The sequence below is a fragment of the Lepidochelys kempii genome, chromosome 7 (assembly GCF_965140285.1).
Source record: "Lepidochelys kempii isolate rLepKem1 chromosome 7, rLepKem1.hap1, whole genome shotgun sequence".
NCBI lineage: Eukaryota > Metazoa > Chordata > Testudines > Cheloniidae > Lepidochelys > Lepidochelys kempii.
Genome location: NC_136386.1, coordinates 30,313,962 through 30,331,815, shown reverse-complemented (window position 1 = coordinate 30,331,815; position 17,854 = coordinate 30,313,962). Strand labels below are relative to the sequence as shown.

Here is a 17,854-nt window from a genome sequence, read left to right as displayed (position 1 = left end):
GCGATCCTGCCTCCCATTGCTACTAGCAACAGAAATTGTTCCGGTTGGGAGCTGGACCCTTTCCCCTCTGCGCCAGCCCCAGGGCGGGGCGGACTGCCTGGTTGGCTCAGTGGGGTGGGGACTGGGACACGGGGGCCTGTCCCCTCTAGAGGGCGCCAGCCCCAGGCCCTGTGCGCAGTTCGCTGGCCCTGAGGGTGGCAGCGGGCACAGCGGGGATCACACAGGCACCCGAGCTCTCAGGCAGGGTCCCTTGCAGCTCCCGCAGGCTTCTGGCTTTGTGGAGGTAGATTCTCCGTCGGTGCTGCCAGCCAGGGGGGTGTCAGGGGTACCATGGGCACGTGTCCTGCTGGGATCGGAGACCCGGCAAGCTCTTTGCCCACAGGCCAGCGGGCGAGCTGGATTTCAGGCTGAGCCCCTGCAGCGGAGAAGCTGCCTTTGTGGAGGATCGCTCAGCACATTGCTGCCCCCCTGGGGAACAGCGCCGGGATGGGCTGTTTGCGCTGACATGGAGGCTGGGGAGTGCCTTCGTGCAGGTTACTTACTCAGCTCACATCCAGCTTAGCACAGGGTGAGTAACCATCGGAACATGCCCCTATGGGCCAGGGTAGCGCCTCCATCGCCTGATGGCTCCAGGTCCAGACTGGCTGCCCTTCTGGTAGATGCTTTAGTCCAACTCAAGTGATTGGGCTCCAGCAGGGGGAACTGGGTGACAAGCTCTGGCCTGTGCCGTCCAGGAGGTCAGCCTTGATGCGCTAATGGAGCCCGACGGCCCTAAACCGCTACAACTCCATGTGGCCTTGGAAGGCCACCTGTGGGGGCTGTTATCTCAGGCTGGGTGCGGGCCACAGAGCGGGCCCTGCTGCACCAGGTGGGAGATAGGCAGGGCCTCACTGTGGTGGGGCAGTCGATGGGTGCACGTCCCCGTTCTGTGACACACCACCCTCACCTTGCCCGCTATAACCCCATGGTCTCTGTGGATCTGACTGCCACGGTGGGTACTTCGCCAGTGTAGCGAGTCAGTGAAGCTCACAATGCCCAGACTGTTCGATGCCCTGGGCTAGGTGATGTGCCCAGCTCAGCCCATCCAACTGGCAACGAGGGGGTGTCTATGCCTGACGTTACTCCTGAGCACCCTGCTGGCCCTTTGCTTGTCTGGAAGCTGGACACTGGTGAGTTCGACAGAAGCAACTCAAGGGGTAACTCCCACCTGAGCGAGTGCAGGGTGCTGGGGAGCAGCCTTGGGTGATCAAAGGCTGAGAGGAGGGGGCCACATGCCCAGCCTTAGGGAGGAAAATAGCCAGCAGCTGGTGCCTGCTGGGCACTGCAGAATCCCCCCGACCTGACCTGGCTTCGTGCAGTGCCCGGTGCAGCTCAGTCCCTTCCCGACCGGCGAGTGCCACAGAACGGCGATGCCAGGAAATGCCGAGTGCAGGGAAACGGCCCCACAACCTTCACTCGGGCCTTTCTGAGCAACGCCTCAGCACCCAGAGCCACCCTCTGTGCTGTACCGAGTGGGGGCTTCCGGCCACGGCTCTGCACTCAGCCCGTGCCTGCTTCTGAGCCTGACCCACCAGCCCCTCTCCCCTCAGCCGACTGCTAACGCCGGACTGCCACTCGCCCTTCATCAGCCTCCCAGAGCAGGCCCAGCACCCACCTGGCCGCTGACAATCCCTGGGGGCCTGGCTAGCGAAAACCCACAAAACGCAGAGCTGGAGCCAGGCCTGATGGGGCTCCCAAGGGGTGTTGTCACAGACTCACCAGCCTGGGGCGCCTCCTTCTGGGGAGACCCAGCATCGCAGGCCCTCTGCCTCATTCTCCTCTGGGCTTTGGCCAGCTGGGTGGTGACTCGGCCATCCGGCCAGGCCACACAGAGCGTCCTGCCCCTGCCCCTGCCCCACGGGCCAGCTCAACTGCTCCCACCCCTCCTGTTGCAGCCACAGGGCTCTGCAGAGTCCGTCCTGACTCTAGCCCACCGTGCTGCCTCCCGGGGCTTGGTCCTGGCCTCCCTTCAGGGACAGGACCCAAGCGCTGCCTGCAGGCCCCTCTGTGGCGCTTCTCCCGGAGAGGTGCCACAGATGGGCTGATTGGCCTCACTAGCTCCCCTTCACCCTATCACTGCCAGGGTGAGGTACATACCACAGCACAGTCCACATGAGCCTCTAGCCTTTGATCATACACACGGCGGGGAGGGAGGAGGGGAGGCAGAGGCACCCACCCCACCCCACGCAGATCATCTCATGTTCCAAGTACAGTACTGCCAACCCCTCCACCGCTCAATACAGCTTCACCTAACACAGGGCCTGCGGCAGGCATGTGTGCCGAGACTCCACAGCAGCTACTGCCCGCTCCACAGCGGGGCAGAGTTAAGGCTGAGTGGGCGCTCCCCTCTAATACCCATCAGCGTGGCGGGAGACCCCGCCCTGCTGGAGGGAGGAGTGTGTGGGGCACAGGGGTCTGCTGCACTCAAACAGCCGGCTAATACTGGCAGTGCCAGAGCCGGGCAGGCGAAGGACGCTTTACATTGCCAGCGGGCAGTGGCTCCTTCTCTTTACACACCAGCCAGGCTTTGCAGGGGGCACGCGGGCACAGAGCTGGGATTTGTAACTGGGGTCGGGGGAGCTAAGGGCAGGTCTGGGTGGGGTGGCACAAAGCCCCTGCTTGCCAGAGCCTGACACAGACTTCCCAGGCCAGCAGGGCCCGCTGCTTCCTTTCTTGTGGGATGGCTGCGCGGCTGGTGCTAGGCATTACTCTGGGGCAGCCACAGCTCTGTAAGGGCTGAGAAGGCAGCACGGCTCCAGCCGCTGTCCCAGAACGCAGCCCTTGGTTTGCAAACCTGGCCGGGGCCATGAAAAACCCGGTATTTCTTGGAATAACCAGCCAGCAGGACAATTAGCAACTGGAGGGGGAGGGACGCCAGGCTGAAGGAGGCCACTGGGTGGGCTCATGCATCTGATCGGGGAGGAGGGGGGGCAATCCCAGGCTGGAGGGGCCCATGGGTCTGATTGCAATTGGGTGCGGGGGGTGGATACCGGTGGGATAGCTGCTGTCTCTGCTCTGGATCCATTACTGCCTCCTAGCCAAGCCATGGTCCTGGCTGCCCCCCTTTCTGTGAGTTCTGGCAGTACACCCCCCCCCCCCGGTCCCATTCCCCCTCTCCCCCACCCCCCCGGCTTGGCTATGGGAACACATAGTTTGTGGCAAGTGGGCGGGGGGGGGAGGGCAGCCGCACTCTGCATATTCAGCTAGACAAGCCTTAGCTGGAGGGGGCATGCCGTGTGGTGCTGGGAGCGCTGAAGGGGGCTCCAGGGATGGGACAGCAGCAGGCTGGGGTAGGCAAGGGCCGCTGGACAGGAGTGCGGAGTACTGCTCAGAGCTGGTTCAATTCCCTGATTTTAATAGACTCACAAACAGACAAAGATACAAACTCACAATTACTAACAAACTGTCTGGCTCGTTTCCCACAGCCAAACTGTAAACACGATCCAGGCCCTGGCACCCCGACACCTCCTACTACACCCCTGCCAGGACCCACTGCCCCACCTCTGTATGTGCAGGGGGTGGGGGACAGGATGGACGCAGTTAGAGCAGCCCAGCTTAGTGGGATGCGGGGTCCCCTCTGCCCTGGGGGGAAGCTCCCTGCTAAGCTGGAAACTGATCCCTCTACTCATCCTCTTGGCACTGGGGATTGGCAGTCCCCCAATATCTACCCAAGGAGGAGAGGCAGCCACTCCCAGATTTAAAGGGATTTGAGTTAGTATGTGTGGGGGAAGCTGGGTCTTTGGCATTGCCCCACTGCAGTCACGGTGGGCCCAGAAGAGGGTGGGTGGTGGTGGGGGTAACAGCCCAGCTGGTCATATGTGGGGTGCAGACCCATGCGTGGCCATGGTGAGGCCCTACCCCATTCCCTCTGACCTAGGGTGTCTGCTATGACCACCTCCCCGCCCCGGTGAGTAGATGCTCTGGGGCTGGCCATGCAGGTGGAGGTCTGCAATTGCTCTGATCCCGGGGACCCCAATTACCAGGTGTTCTCTGGTGTATAAAGAAGGTGTTGGAGGGGAGCAGGCAGCGGGAAGGGGACCTACTGGGTGTGGGGGCTCCCTGCAGCCTCCCCCTTCCCCATTAAAGCATTTGTACCCCAGCCCCCCGCTTCAGGAGAGCAGCACAAATAAGGCGGAGGATGCGGGGGGATTCAGATAAATCCCACATCCCTGATCAACATTCTCCAGTCACCATGATCCCCCCAGCTGTCCAGGTTAGTGACAGCTCTGCAACGGCAGTGGGGAGGGGGGGAACGGTGGCACAGAGGGGCCTGGGGAATTGGCGCTATAGAAATGGAGGATCCCCCCGCAACTCCTAGATATGTCTGAGGAGGCGTCTCTACCCAGAGTCAAACCTGGTGCCCAGATTTTAACGTCATGGATATTTCTCCCAAATGGGGTTGGGGCCCTGGAGTTGAATGAGCCTTGTCCCCTTCCCAGGCATTCTCAGGCCCCCAGCACAGGTCTCCTGTCAGCCACGGAGACTCCCGGGGTGGGGACAGCTGGGATTTGTAATGTCAATGCCTTCCCCAAAGCAGCAGCAGCCCGGGAGCAAATCTCAGGGCAAACTTCAGGCAGGAACAGCTGGGTGTGGGGCCAAGGTGGGACTGGGAAATCCAGGGCAGAATGGTCCTGATGGGATCAATGGGGGCAGGGAATGGAGCCGCCCCTGGGTTCTTCCTGAGTGTGTATGTGAGGGGGAATGGATGGGGATGGCACCGAGATGGAGATGGGGGGGGGTAAATGCTCCTCCCCATCCCACTCCTGCTGCCCAGCCCCCATCAGAAAAGCACAATAGTAAAAAATCCTGTTTGCCCAGCCTGTGGGCAGAGCCTCCGGGGGACTGGGCAGTGCCAGCCCAGGGAGGGTGTGGGGCACCCACGCAGCCCACAGAAGGGAGCTGCCCGCATCTCCCCCAAGGCTTCGGGGAAGGAGCAGTGCAAAGTCAGTGGCCTGTGGATAGCTGGCTGCCCCTGGGGGGTGGGGGGACAGCGTAGCATTGAGGACTTCTCCTCCACAGGGGGTGGGGGCTTCTTCGGAGCATTTGCCACGTGCTGTCCACGTCCCAGGCCACTGTTGGGAGGGAGCATGTGGTGTCCAGCCTCCAGGCAGCAGGGCTCAGTCACTGGTCCTGCCCCAGTGTTGGGCGCCCACCAGGGGACACTGTCTCACGGGGGCTCACTGCTGTATAGGGCCCTGCCCAGCCTCCAGGGGGTGCCGTCTCCCAGGCACCTGGGTGCCCTGCAGGGGGCGCCGTCTCCCAGGCACGGGGTGCCCTGCAGGGGGCGCCGTCTCCCAGGCACCTGGGTGCCCTGCAGGGGGCGCCGTCTCCCAGGCGCGGGGTGCCCTGCAGGGGGCGCCGTCTCCCAGGCACCTGGGTGCCCTGCAGGGGGCGCCGTCTCCCAGGCACGGGCTGCCCTGCAGGGGGCACCGTCTCACAGGCACGGGCTGCTCTGCAGCAGGGTGGGGAGGGCACTGTGCAGGGAGGCAGCCGTCTTGCGCGAGGCCTTGAGCAGCAGGGGGCTGTCAGGGTGCTGCTCCCGCAGATGGAGCAGGTGGCCCTCCTGGCTGTCGGCCGTGCAGCCGCACTCCTCGCACACGTAGAGCTTGGCCCGCCGCTCCTTGTAGGCGTAGCGCTGCTGCACCCCATGGATCTTCTTCAGGTGCGACTCCAGGGAGCAGCGCTGCGTGAAGGCCTTGTCGCACAGGTTGCACTTGTACGGCCGCACGCCTGCAGCGGGGGGGGGGGACGGACACGAAGGGTTAGCACTCCCCGCGCACATTCCCCCCCTCGTGCCTCCCTTCATCCCCAGGGACCTAGCCCCCCCGACTCCCGCCTGCACAGAGCCAGCCCCACTGCCCAGAAACCCAGTAACCCCCCCTGGTGTGTGCACACAGACAGACACAGCACCCCACAATCCCAGCCCCAAGGGCCCGTTCATTCCACCAGTGCAGAGGGTGGAGAGGGTTAAGAAATCCCCCCAGAACCCTACGGGGAGGGCTAAGGGGTGGGGCCTGTTGCCAAGGCTCACCTGTGCAGGTGCTGGGGCAGGGCTGGTGGGGAAAAGGGTCTAGGCTGCACGGGCACGGGGACGGAGCTGGTGGGGACGTGTCCCAGCGGGGGTAGGGCTCTCACTTGTGGGGGGCGGGGCTGGCTGGGGCGTGTCCCAGAAGGGGCAGGGCTCTCACCTTGTGTGTGCACGGGGGCGGGGCTGGGGGAGGCAGGGCTCTCACCGGTGTGGGCGCGGGGGCAGGGCTGGTGGGGAGGTGTCCGGGCAGGGGCGGGGGCAGGGCTCTCACCGGCGCGGGGGCAGGGCTGGTGGGGAGGTGTCGGGGCGGGGGCAGGGCTCTCGCCGGTGCGGGTGCGGGCGCGGGGGCAGGGCTGGTGGGGAGGTGTCGGGGCGGGGGCAGGGCTTTCGCCGGTGCGGGCGCGGGGGCAGGGCTGGTGGGGAGGTGCCCGGGCGGGGGCAGGGCTCTCGCCGGTGCGGGGCGCGGGGGCGGGGGCAGGGCTGGTGGGGAGGTGCCCGGGCGGGGGCAGGTCTCTCACCGGTGTGGGTGCGGACGTGGCGTTTGAGGTCGAAGGTGTCGTTGAAGCCCTTCCCGCAGTAGGGGCACAGGTGACGCTTGACCTCGCTGTGGCACTTGAGGTGCCGGTTGAGCATGCGCTGGTAGCTGAAGCCCTTCTGGCACACGGGGCAGGAGAACAGCTCGCCCGGCCCCTCACCCAGCGTCACCTGCCGGGGGCGGGGATGGAGCTGTCACCCACGGATCCCAAGGAGGGGGTGCCCAGTGACAGGGCTCTGTCTCCTCCCCCAGGCCCAAGGGCACCCCCAGCAACCCCAGGAGCCCTGGGGAGGCCGTCCCAAGCACCAGAGCCTCCACTGCTCCATTCCCCTCCCCAAACCAGCCCCCACCTCCCTGGACACTCACAAACAGGGACCCCCAAACACCCCCCCACAGATCCTGAGGTTCCCCTGGGCAATCAACCCTGCACAGCCCAGATTGGCCACACGGGGGCCCTATGCACCCTGAGCCTGGAAGAGCTCCCCTGCCTCTCCTGGCCCCCAATTCATACCTTCATTTTGGGCCGCAGGAACCCATTGTGCTCCCCAGCTGGGGGCCCCTCCCCGGGGAGCTGGGCAGCCGTGTAGCTTGGATCTCGCAGGGTCAGGTCCAGGGGCATCGGATACGAGGGGGCTTCAGCCACCGAGGGCTCCAAGTCCTTGCCCAGGGCACAGCCCCCCAGGCAGACTAGGAGAAAGCAGAGGGGAGGGTTATAGGGAGGGCTTTGCTCCCTAAGATCTGGGGTGAGGGGTACAGGCAGTGGAGGGTGGGAATCAGGCCCGTTCCACCAAGGCCATATGGTAGATGAGCCACCTGGGCTCCGCATGGCCCCATGAGCTTGCAAGCCCCCTCGCCCCCAGCCGGCCTCACCCATCATCCACCGGACCCACACCGCATGCAACAGGGGGGTGATGCCCCAGCAGTGGGGAGTTTCCAGGGGATTCCCCATTCCCCCGGCAGGCTCGCCACCCCACCCTCAAGCCCAGTGTTCACTGTCTTCCCTCCCCGACCCCGGCCCCCCCAATCAGAATGGAACAAGGTGAAAGAGGCACCAGGTGGCGTCACCCGCATGGGGCAGCCATTGGCTTGTTCACACTCCCCCCCCCCCCCCCGAAAGGCAGCAGCCACGGACTGGGGAGGGGGTCAGCCTGGCAGCCTGGAGAGAGTGGGGAGCCAGGCTAGGGTCATGGCAACACAGGAGGAACCCCACACCCACACCCAGTCCCCACCCCAAGAGCCAGCCAGTCCCCCAGCTGTGCAATGGATCAGAGCCAGCGCCCCCTAGAGGAGAAGGGCTCCCTTCCCCACCCAGATTGGAGCCAGTGCCCCCCAGAGGGGAACCTCCCTGTACCCCATTGCCTAGCGCTGCAGTAAACAAGCCCCTGGAACCGGTTCCCCGAGATGTTATTGAAAAGTCTGGCCCAGCCCAGCTGGTTAATTGAGTGTTTCCACCTGGGTGTCACCTGCCCCTAGGCCAGCTGGGTGGGGGGAGAACTAGTCCAGCTAGCCAGTCACCCCAGCACTCCCCTCCCACTGCAGAACAGCCTCAATAAATCTCCCCTGCCCCACAGGGTCCAGCCCCTCCAAGTTTTTTGTCCTGCAGCCCACCACCATAGCATCCCGGCACCTTCCACATGAAACCAATAGCAACACAAAGGTCCTGAGTGGACTCCATGGAATCTCTGGCCCTTCTCCCTTTACAGGGTCAGAACCCTGCATGGGGAAGGGGGTGATCAAATTGTGAGTGTCACTGAGAGCAGAAAGGCTCCATCAAAGAGCCTAGGCTGGATCCGGTGAGGGATTTCCAGGGGCGATAGGGAAGCATTAATGCCCCTGGGCGAGGCACTGGGAAGAGCTCAGCGGGAACACCGTGTGCAGTTCTGGTCACCCGTGTTCAGGAACAAGGGATCCAAACTGCCCCAGTGCAGAGAAGGGCTCCCAGGCTGATCAGGGGAGCGGAGAACTGATCTTACGAGAGGAGACTGAAAGGCTCGGCCTGTTTAGCCTGGCCTGGTGAAGGCTGAGCTGGCATCTGGTTGTGTCTATAAATATGGAAGGGAAAGGGCTACTGAAGCTAAAGGACAGTGTTGGACAAGAGCAAATGGGGATAAACTGGGAAGGAAGCAACTGAGGCTGGAGATAAGAAGGTTTCTACCCATCAGAGGTGAGATGTTCTGGAACAGCCTCCCCTTAGGAAGGGTGGAGGCAAAATAAATAATGCAAGAAGGCCACACTGGGTCAGACCAATGGTCCATCTAGCCCCGTATCCTGTCTCTGATAGCAGCCCATTCCAGATGCTTCCGAGGGAATGAACAGAACAGGGCAATTTTAAGTGATCCATCCCCTGTCATTCAGTCCCAGCTTCTGGCCGTCGGAGACTAGGGACACCAAGAGCACAGGGCTGCATCCTGACAATCTTGGCTGATAGCCATTGATGGACCCGTCCTCCAGGAACTTACCTAATTTTTTTTTTAACCCAGTTAGACTTTTGGCCTTCACAACATCCTCTGGCAAGGAGTTCCACAGGCTGACTGTACATTGTGTGAAGAAATACGGCCTTGCGTTTGTTTCAAACCTGCTGCCTGTTACTTTGTTGGGTGACCTCTGGTCCTTGTGTTATGGGAAGGGGTAAATAATTCAGGATTTTATAGACCTCTTTCACATCCCCCCCTTAGTTATCTCTTTTCTAAACTGAACAAACACCATCTTTTTAATCTCTCCTCATAGGAAAGCTGCTCCATCCCCCTCATCATTTTCATTGCTCTTCTCTGTTCCTTTTTCAATTCTAACGTCTCTTTTTTGAGTTGGGGGTGAGCAGAACGGCATGCAGGATTCAAGGTGTGGACGTCCCAGGGCTTTCTCCAGTGGGATTATGATATTTTCTGTCTTATTACTGCACCCTTTTCTAATGGGTCCTAACATTCGCGGAGCATTTTTGACTCCCACTGTCCCTTGAGCAGATGTTGTCAGGGAACTACCCGCAGTGACACCAAGGTCTTTTTCCTGAGCGGTAGCAGCTAATTTAAACCCCCCTCTTTTTGGGTGGATAGTTGGGCTTATGTTTTCCAGTGTGTGTTACTTTGCATTTACCAACGCCGAGAGCCCAACCCAGCTGAGGACGGAGCTGGATGCATTTCTGTCAGGGGGGTGGATGGCTGTGATAGCAGGGCGTGGACACAACGGCGCAGGAGGTCCCTTTTAGCTGGTGTTGGCTTTGCAGCGTTTCCTAGAGCTGATCAGACTCCGGGCTAGCCTGGTCTCTGGAGGACGGTCGCATGGCTGGGTCCTCTCCCTGGAGAACGCTTTGTCCCTAGCTCACCTTCACACTGGGTGATGGGACCTGCACGTCCCAAGGAGTGCAGCACTCACTGTGGTTTATAGATCAGATATGGGCTTTGGTGCAGCTGGGGCATGATCCCCTAATTGCTTTGAAAATTAGGGATCAAGGCTTTAAACTGACCCCAGGAGTCAGCTGGGAGCCAGTGGAGGGACTCAAGCACAGACCTGAGCTATGGCTGCTTTCTGTACTGGCTGGAGCCTGTGCATCATTCACTGAAGCTGGCCCCCGTGTGATCATCTAGTCTGACTTCCTGTAGGACCCAGGCCATAGGGCTTCCCTGCATTAATTCCTGGCTGAATTAAAGCAGATCCGGTGCTGCTGTGGAGGAGAGACAGGGATTATCTGGACCTCTGCCATGGAAAGTTCTGCATTTTCTCAAGTGGTTCTGCAGCGTTCTTCCTCGAGTGCTTGCTCATATCAATTCCAGTTAGGTGTGTACGTGCGCTGTGTGCACGGCTGTCGGAAATGTTTCCCTAGCAGCTACCCGTCGGGCCGGCTGTGGAGCCCCCTGGAGTGGCACCGGTACAGAGCTCTATATACCACCCTGCCAGCAGGACCCCCTTCAGCTTCTTCTTACCGCCAGTGACGGTTGTTGGAACAGCGGTCTCTTGCTCGCAGGTGTCCCACAAATCCCTAGCTCTTTGTGTATAGTTACCCATTGTTAGTTAAGTGTTTCTCTTCTAGTTGTTAATTGTAGTCTTTAACGGCTGGGGGGGTTTCCCCTTCACCAAGTGCCCTGCGGGGCCCTGGGGCATGCCGTCCCAGGGCGTCAAACCCTGGAGCTCCTGCGCCAAGCCTATGCCCACGGGCGACTCCCACGACTCCTGTCTCCGGTGTCTGGGAGCAGCCCATCAGGTAGACAAGTGGAAGATCTGCAAGGCCTTCAAGCCTCACACCAGAAAAGAGAGGGATATTCAATTGAAACAACTGCTCATGGAGTCAGCCCTCCGGTCGCAGCAGGACCCAGCCCCACGCGCTTCGGTGCGGAGCGCTCCTCCGAACGGCACCGAAAAAGGACTCGGCCTGCCTAGCCAGGGGCCAGAGTTGCCGGCAAGAAGGAACTGAAGGGGGGCTGGGCTGGCAGGGTGGTATATAGAGCACCACTCCAGGGGGCTCCACAGCCGGCCCAACGGGTAGCTGCTAGGGAAAAGTTTCCGACAGCCATGCACACATCACTCGCACACACCTAACTGGAATAGACATGAGCAGCACAGCTGGAAGAGCAAGAGTTACAAAAAGGGTGAGTAACCGTTTTTTCCCCCCACCAGCTCGCTGCACAATGGCCTGAAATTCTGACCCCTCTGCTAAAGTTGCTAGAAGCGGGGGCTATTCCTGGAGGCTTTTGCAGGGGGATCATTTATAAAGCCAGAGCTCTTCCTTCAACTTTTGTCTGCCACTGAACAATTACATCCTAATATGTATGCCCCTGGGGGCCAGGATTGTACAGCGCCAAGCACAACAGGGCCCAAATAGCCACCAGAGGACAGCAAAGCACGTGTGTGATCAGACATAGAAATATGGGGCTGACCTCAAGGCATCACCTAGTCCATCAGCCCCTGCTGAGGCAGGACCAAGGAAACCCCAACCATCTCTGACAGGTGTTTGTCCAACCTGGTCTTAAACCCCCCTCCCCCCCAAGGACAGTGCTGCTCCAACCTGCCTTGGGAGCCTGTTTGCAGGATCAGGGCCTGTGTGCACGTAAACAGATTCCAAAGGGAGAAGGAACCGCTGGGATCACCTAGTCTGACCTCCTGTGTAGCATAGGGAAGCCCTAGGACCTGTGTGAAAGCCAGGCTGAACCAGAGTAGATCTTCTAGAAAGCCAGCCAGTCTTGGTTTAAAAATGGCCAGTGATGGAGAATCTTTGGTCTGTTGTTCCAACGGTTAATTACCCTCATGGGTACCAATTTGCTCCTTATTTCCCGTCTGAATTTGTCCAATGTCAGTTTCCAGCCATTGGATCTTGTTAGACCATTGCTAGATTGAGGAAACCCTTATCAAATATTTCCTCTCCCCTCCACCCCCGGTAGGTAGTTAGACTGGGATCAAGTCATCCCTTAACCTTTGCTGTGTTGAGCTAAATAGACAAAGCTCCTGGAGTCTCTCACTATGAGGCATGTTTTCCAAATTTTTAATCATTCTGGTGGCTCTTCTCTGAGCCCTCTCCAATTTATCAGCATCCTTCTTGCATTGTGGCCACCAGAATGGGACACAGGATTCCAGCAGTGGTCACACCAGTGCCACATACAGAGGTAACAGAACCTCCCTAATCGTACGTGAGTTTCCCTTGTTTATACAGCCAGGGGTTGCATTAGCCTTGCACTGAGAGCTCATGTTCAGCTGATTAGCCACCAGGACACCCCTCTCCCAAACCTTTCTCAGAGTCACTGGTCCCCAGCATAGAGTCCCCTCTCCTGTAAGTATGGCTGCAGTCTTGGTTCCTCACTGTATAGGTTTATATTTGGCTCAGCTGAAATGCGTATTGTTTACGAAGTGATCCAGATAGCTCTGTAGCAGTGACTTATCCTCTTCATTATTCCCCGCTCCCCACTCTCCGTCTGTCTGCGCAAGCGTCATTAGTAATGATTTTTTGTTTTCTTTGAGGTCCTTGATAAATGTCAGAAAGCACAGTACCAAGAACCAATCCTAGTGGAACCCCACTAGAAACACCTCTTCAATGCTGAGTCCCTGTTTAGTTACATTTCGGGACCTATTAGCTGACCCACTGTCAATCCATTTCAGGGGCCATATTGATCTGGGATCATTCTAGTTTGTTTTAACCTCACAATAGCATGTGACAACCAAACAAATGCTTTACTGAAATCTACATCTATTACATCACCCCTATGCCTTTATCAACCAAACTTGTAATCCCACCAAAAGAGATATCAAGTTAGTTTGACAGGATCGGGTTTGCCATAAACCCAGGTTGACTGGCATTCATTCTCTCCTGCATCAGTCACTCCCTTATCTTGCCCAGGAATGACATCAGGCTGACAGGCTTATAACTGCCTAGGTTGTAGAATATTGACTCTGGGAGAGCAGTGCTGTGTAGCGGGTAAGAGCGGGCAGGGCTAGGAGTCAGGACTCCTGGGTCATCTGTGCTATCTCTACCTCGTGGTTCCTTGCCCTGAGAAAGGAGGGCAGGGGTAAGGATCTAGTGCTGCTCACACGGTAAGGGTGAGGAGAGGGGATCAGCCCCTACCTTGCTGTGACTTGGAATGGAGCAGCCAGCGCTTAAGACAAAGGGGAGAGCCAGGAATACAGGCTGCAGGGGGCAGACAACACTGCTGTCCCCCAGGGAATTCCCCAGGAACTGATGCTGGGATCCACCTTCCCCGCCCCCCAACATTGGAGCATGGGCCAGGAGCACTGGGTCAGAGATAGGATGCACACGGCCCCCAGAGCCTGTGACATGTAGGGGCCTCCCTGGCCCTGGCTTACTTGCAGACCCTGGTAGCCATCTGATCTCTCCCACAAACAATGAGAGACAGCCCCTGCTCCCAAGAGCTCATAGTGTAAACAGCCAAAGGATGGGAGGGGAAACAAAGGCCCAGAGAGGAAACTTTGCCCAGGGTCAGTGGCAGAGCTGGGAATAGAACCCAGGTGTCCTTAGTCCCAGTGTCCGATCAGCTGATCCCGCGTGCAGAGACAGCTTCCAGGAGCAGCACTTCCCCCTACACCTGCTGTGCTAATGGGATCACTGGCACCCACACTTCTGATGCCCTCCCTTGAGCCTCCCAATCATATCATGGCCTGATTTAGTCATGCCAGAATTCATAGAGGGAAAGGCGGGACCAGGATTCAGCCCTCCCTCCACTCCCAGAGCTGGGATAGAACCCAGGAGTCCTGGCGCCCAGCCCCCTCTGCAAGTGTCTAACCTGCACTGGTTGATATTTAAGCCATTGGCTCCAAGGGGTGGTGCCAATTTGAAGGGACACCCCAGAGTAGGGCTGAAAGGCTTATCTGATCAGAGGGGTCAGCAAAGCCTGACCCGTCAGGGGGATGAGACAGGGTTAAAGGGAATCGGGACCAGCCAATCAGTGAGTTAGTAATCTGTCTAGGGAGAAGTGGATACAGCTGGGACCCAGGACTCCTGGGTTCTATGCCAGCTCTGCCAGAAAGGGTCAATTTCTTTCCCCTCATTGGCTCTCCGTTTTCCCTCAGATCTCACATTGGCCCTGAGGACCAGGCAGGGCAGGGGGTGTCTAACTGAAATCAGGCCCTTTGGATTAGTTAATGACCCAGATGGACGCCAGGTTCTGCCAGGAATCAGCAGGTTGGAATCCACAGACAGCTACTCATAGAGCATCTGGGTATTAATTACCAGCTAATTACAGACTCCAGGGCCAGGCACTCCCAGGTGGGGTGCTAATGCACACTCCCTGCGTGCTGCAGGGTGGGTCATGAGCCAGGTACTCAGTGTCCCGTTGATTTCATTGGGGGTCCTTGCTCACCAGCCCTGATTCCCCTCCCACCATCAGATTTACAGGTCCCCTTGCTCTGATCATCTCCTGCAGCCCTCATGGCCTCTATCCCCAGTTCTGGGAGAGGAGTGGGGTCTAGTGGTTTGAGCCCATTGCCTATTGCCCACCAGGGGGCAAAAGTGACAGAAGTGATATAGAGATCAGTCTCCTCTCCCCCCATTGAGGAGTTGGGGGAGCTCCCTGCTGGAGGGAGCTCTCCCTGCCACCAATCTGGGGGGACACCCAAATTCAAAGGGGTGCTCAGGTGGCACCAGCAGGGGAAGGATCTGACCTGGACCCAACCAAAAATAAGTGACATCCAAGTTTACAGTCAAGCGCTTATGGCACCAGACTGGGTTCTAGCCCCAGCCCTGACCTGCTGCCAGACATGTGGCAAATCCCTTAATCTACCCCAACAGCCATAGATTTAAAGGGACCTTTAGACCCTCTAGTCACCCCTGCACTGAGCTCAGTTACTTGTGTTTGACGAAAGCATGTTCCCAAAAGGCATCCAGGCTTCTCCAAGAGATGGAGATGCCACCACTTGCCTTGGCCATTTGTTCCAATGTTAATCACTCTCACACTTAAACACCTGGGGCCTCCTTTCTCACTTGAAGGTGTTTGGCTTTAACCCACACATGGGTTCTTGTTCTGCCTCTCACAGCTAGATTAAAGACTTTTCAGTACACTGTTTGCTCTTAGACACTGTCATCAAGTTACCGCTCAAGGTTCTTTTTGAGAAGTTAAATCAGATTGCCTTCCAGCGAGAGGCTTGAGCTCATGTTCTCCAGCCTTTGAGTTTAAGGTTGGTCTGGATTCTAGACAGGTTGAACAGGTAGAATAGGCCCAAGCTAGGATTTCTTTGCTTGCATGGGATTCTTTTTTAAAAAAAGAAAAAAAACCCATTCAATTAAACTTTGAGACCATTCAATTAAACTGGTTTCTAAAGCTCCATTCACTGGAGCATTCAGACCCAGCACCCTGCACTCACAGATCAAAGATATTTCACTAGCCTCCAGAAGAAAAAACACTCTCCCAGTACCTGTCTAGCCCACCATCACAGAGGTACCTGGGTGCCTCACTGTCTAGAATCTCTCCCACACACACACCTTGAGTGCTATCACCCCCATTTTACAGATGGGGAAACAGAGGCACAGAGAAGCTAAGTGACTTGCCCAATGTCACAGGGGAAGTCTGTGGCAGAGCAAGGAATTGAACCCAGGTTTCCCAAGTCCTAGGCTAGTGCCCTAACCACAGCACCAGCCTTGCTCTTTAAAATATACTAGCTGGCAAAACATCTCTTAGAATTAAAGCTATGGCAGGGCTTCCTAGTGGCTTGAGCAGAGTAAACCCAGGAGTCCTGACTTCTAGTCTCATTCCCAGCTCTGTGAAGGAAGTGGAGTCTAGGGTTAGGAAGGGGGGCTGGAAGTCCAGACCCCTGGATTCTATTCTCAGCTCAAAGGGGGGAGTGGGGTCCAGTGGTTAGATGGAGTCAGGACTCTGGGATCCTTCCCAAGAAGGGTGACAGTACAATTGGTTCTGGTGTTCCTGACTTGGCAGTTGTAGCACTCCCGGGCCCTGCCCCCCTCACAGCTGGGAGCCAGCATCCCCACACACCTCCCAGCCCCTCAGCTAACAAACAAGCCAATCCCAAGAGGGAGTTTAAACATTAAAAGCCACTTCCCAATCATGGCCGCTGGAGTTCTGCATAACTGCGCTTCCCCCACTGCCCCAGCAGGCACCGCACAGGGGCACCCCGGGCTGAATGGCCAGGAGAGGAAATGGGAGCCTGGCCTGGCAAAGAGTCCCAGGGGAAGAGCAGTGCCCAGAAAATGCTGATTGGAAACCCTCGTGGGTCCCTGTTGGGATCCTGGCTCCAGGCCCTAGACACACGCACAGGCTGCCATCGGCAGATCAGTTAAGGAAATGAGCTGGGTCCAAAGGTCACACTCCTGGAATCCGACTCCCGGCACCAAGAAACCGTTGCGGGCTGTTCCGTGCAGAGAGGGAGCACGAATCATCGGCCCCCACATTCCAGCCGGCCTGGAGCTGTATGTCAGGGAACTGCCATTACTTTGTGTGGCAAGCCCCACTCCCACCAGGCCAAGCCACTTCACCTGGTTCCCCAGCGCTGCTGTCCCCCAGCCTCCTGTGCTGAGCTTTGAACAGGTGACTGACTTGCCACTCCAGCAGCCGGCACGGTTGTATGCTATCCACAAGCACGAATGGCAATATTTCAAAGAGCTCTAATCTCCAGCAAGGAAGGCTGGTCTAGCGGTTAGGGCTCTTGCCTCGGGAGACGAGTTAAATTCCCTCTCCGCCACAGAACCCCCCCCCCCCTTCTCCCTTAGGACCTTGGCAAGTCACTTAGCCTCTCTGTGCTTCACTTTCCCTTTCTGAGCAATGGGCATGATTGCCCTGTCCTGTCTCCCTTGAGGGCTGTGAGGTGCTCAGATTGCAGGTGCTGGGGGCAGATAAGTATCTGCACAGATCTAGCATCCTTCCTCCAATCAGACTCACCTGGTACATAGATCTCTCCTCTCTCTTCATCAGGCAATTCACTCCAGTTCCTCTTGCCCACAGACACACGGGATTTTTTCACTAAGAAAGCCCGAGGCATCTCCGAGATCAATTAAATTGCCTGGGATTCTTAAACAGATCAATAAATAAATACCAAGGCGTCTGCCTCTTAGCATAAAAACAGGGACAAACTTTCACCCAACTTGGGAAGGGGTTTTTCCTTTCAAATAAAATAAAATAAAACAATAAGTCAGCAGCCAGAGGGATTTCCAGGGAGCAGGTGACGTTGCAAGGAGAGCAGCGAACAAAAGTTTCCTCAACGTTCTAGGATGGAAGCTTACAACAAGCCAGGCCCGCAGCGCCCGGGGGATGGACCGCTGGGTCCTGGTCGGTTTCACCCAGCGCCGTTCTCCGCGCGCAGCCTGCGCTCCGCTCAGTCTCAGCCTCCCAGGAGGTACAGCCGCTGAAGTGGCGGGGGAAGCGACCGGGGCGGGCTACGGAGCGGGCAGGCTCCCCGGGTTCTCCGCTAACCGCTCCCCTGCCGGGAGAGCCAGGACTTTTGCGGGCTCCGATCCGGAGGGACGGATCGGATCGGGAAGGGGAAAGAACTGTACCTGCGCTGAGCTCATTAGCGAGTTTGTTTTTGAAGGAGGGGGTGGGGATGGCGCATGCGTTTGGAAATAACGGTGTCACCCACCTGTACGCTACCTGCCCGACCGGTTCCCTGCCAGGAGGAGATTGTGTGTCACCCACTGCTGGGGGCGCCCCCCCCCCTTGTTTTCTTGATGCTTCAGCGTGTCCGAAGTGGGAGCCGCTTGGGGCGGGGGCTTGACCAGGGGCGTGAACACACACTCCTGGAGGGAGTGCAGCGGGAGGCAGAGCAGAGAGGAGGAGGTGCAGTGAACACGCTGTGCTCCTGAGTGCCGA

At 58.2% G+C, this 17,854-nt stretch overlaps 1 protein-coding gene across 1 annotated transcript; it reads right to left on the bottom strand.

Moving 5' to 3' along the window:
- Positions 1–5,473: 5,473 nt before the first annotated feature.
- OVOL1 (ovo like transcriptional repressor 1) lies at positions 5,474–17,078 on the bottom strand. Its single transcript, XM_073354832.1, has 4 exons — positions 16,928–17,078; positions 7,114–7,289; positions 6,586–6,772; positions 5,474–5,769 (listed from the first exon to the last, which is right to left on the bottom strand). The coding sequence occupies exons 1-4, from the start codon at positions 17,025–17,027 to the stop codon at positions 5,474–5,476; spliced, it is 759 nt and encodes a 252-aa protein (XP_073210933.1). The 5' UTR covers positions 17,028–17,078.
- Between the last annotated feature and the right edge of the window lie 776 nt (positions 17,079–17,854).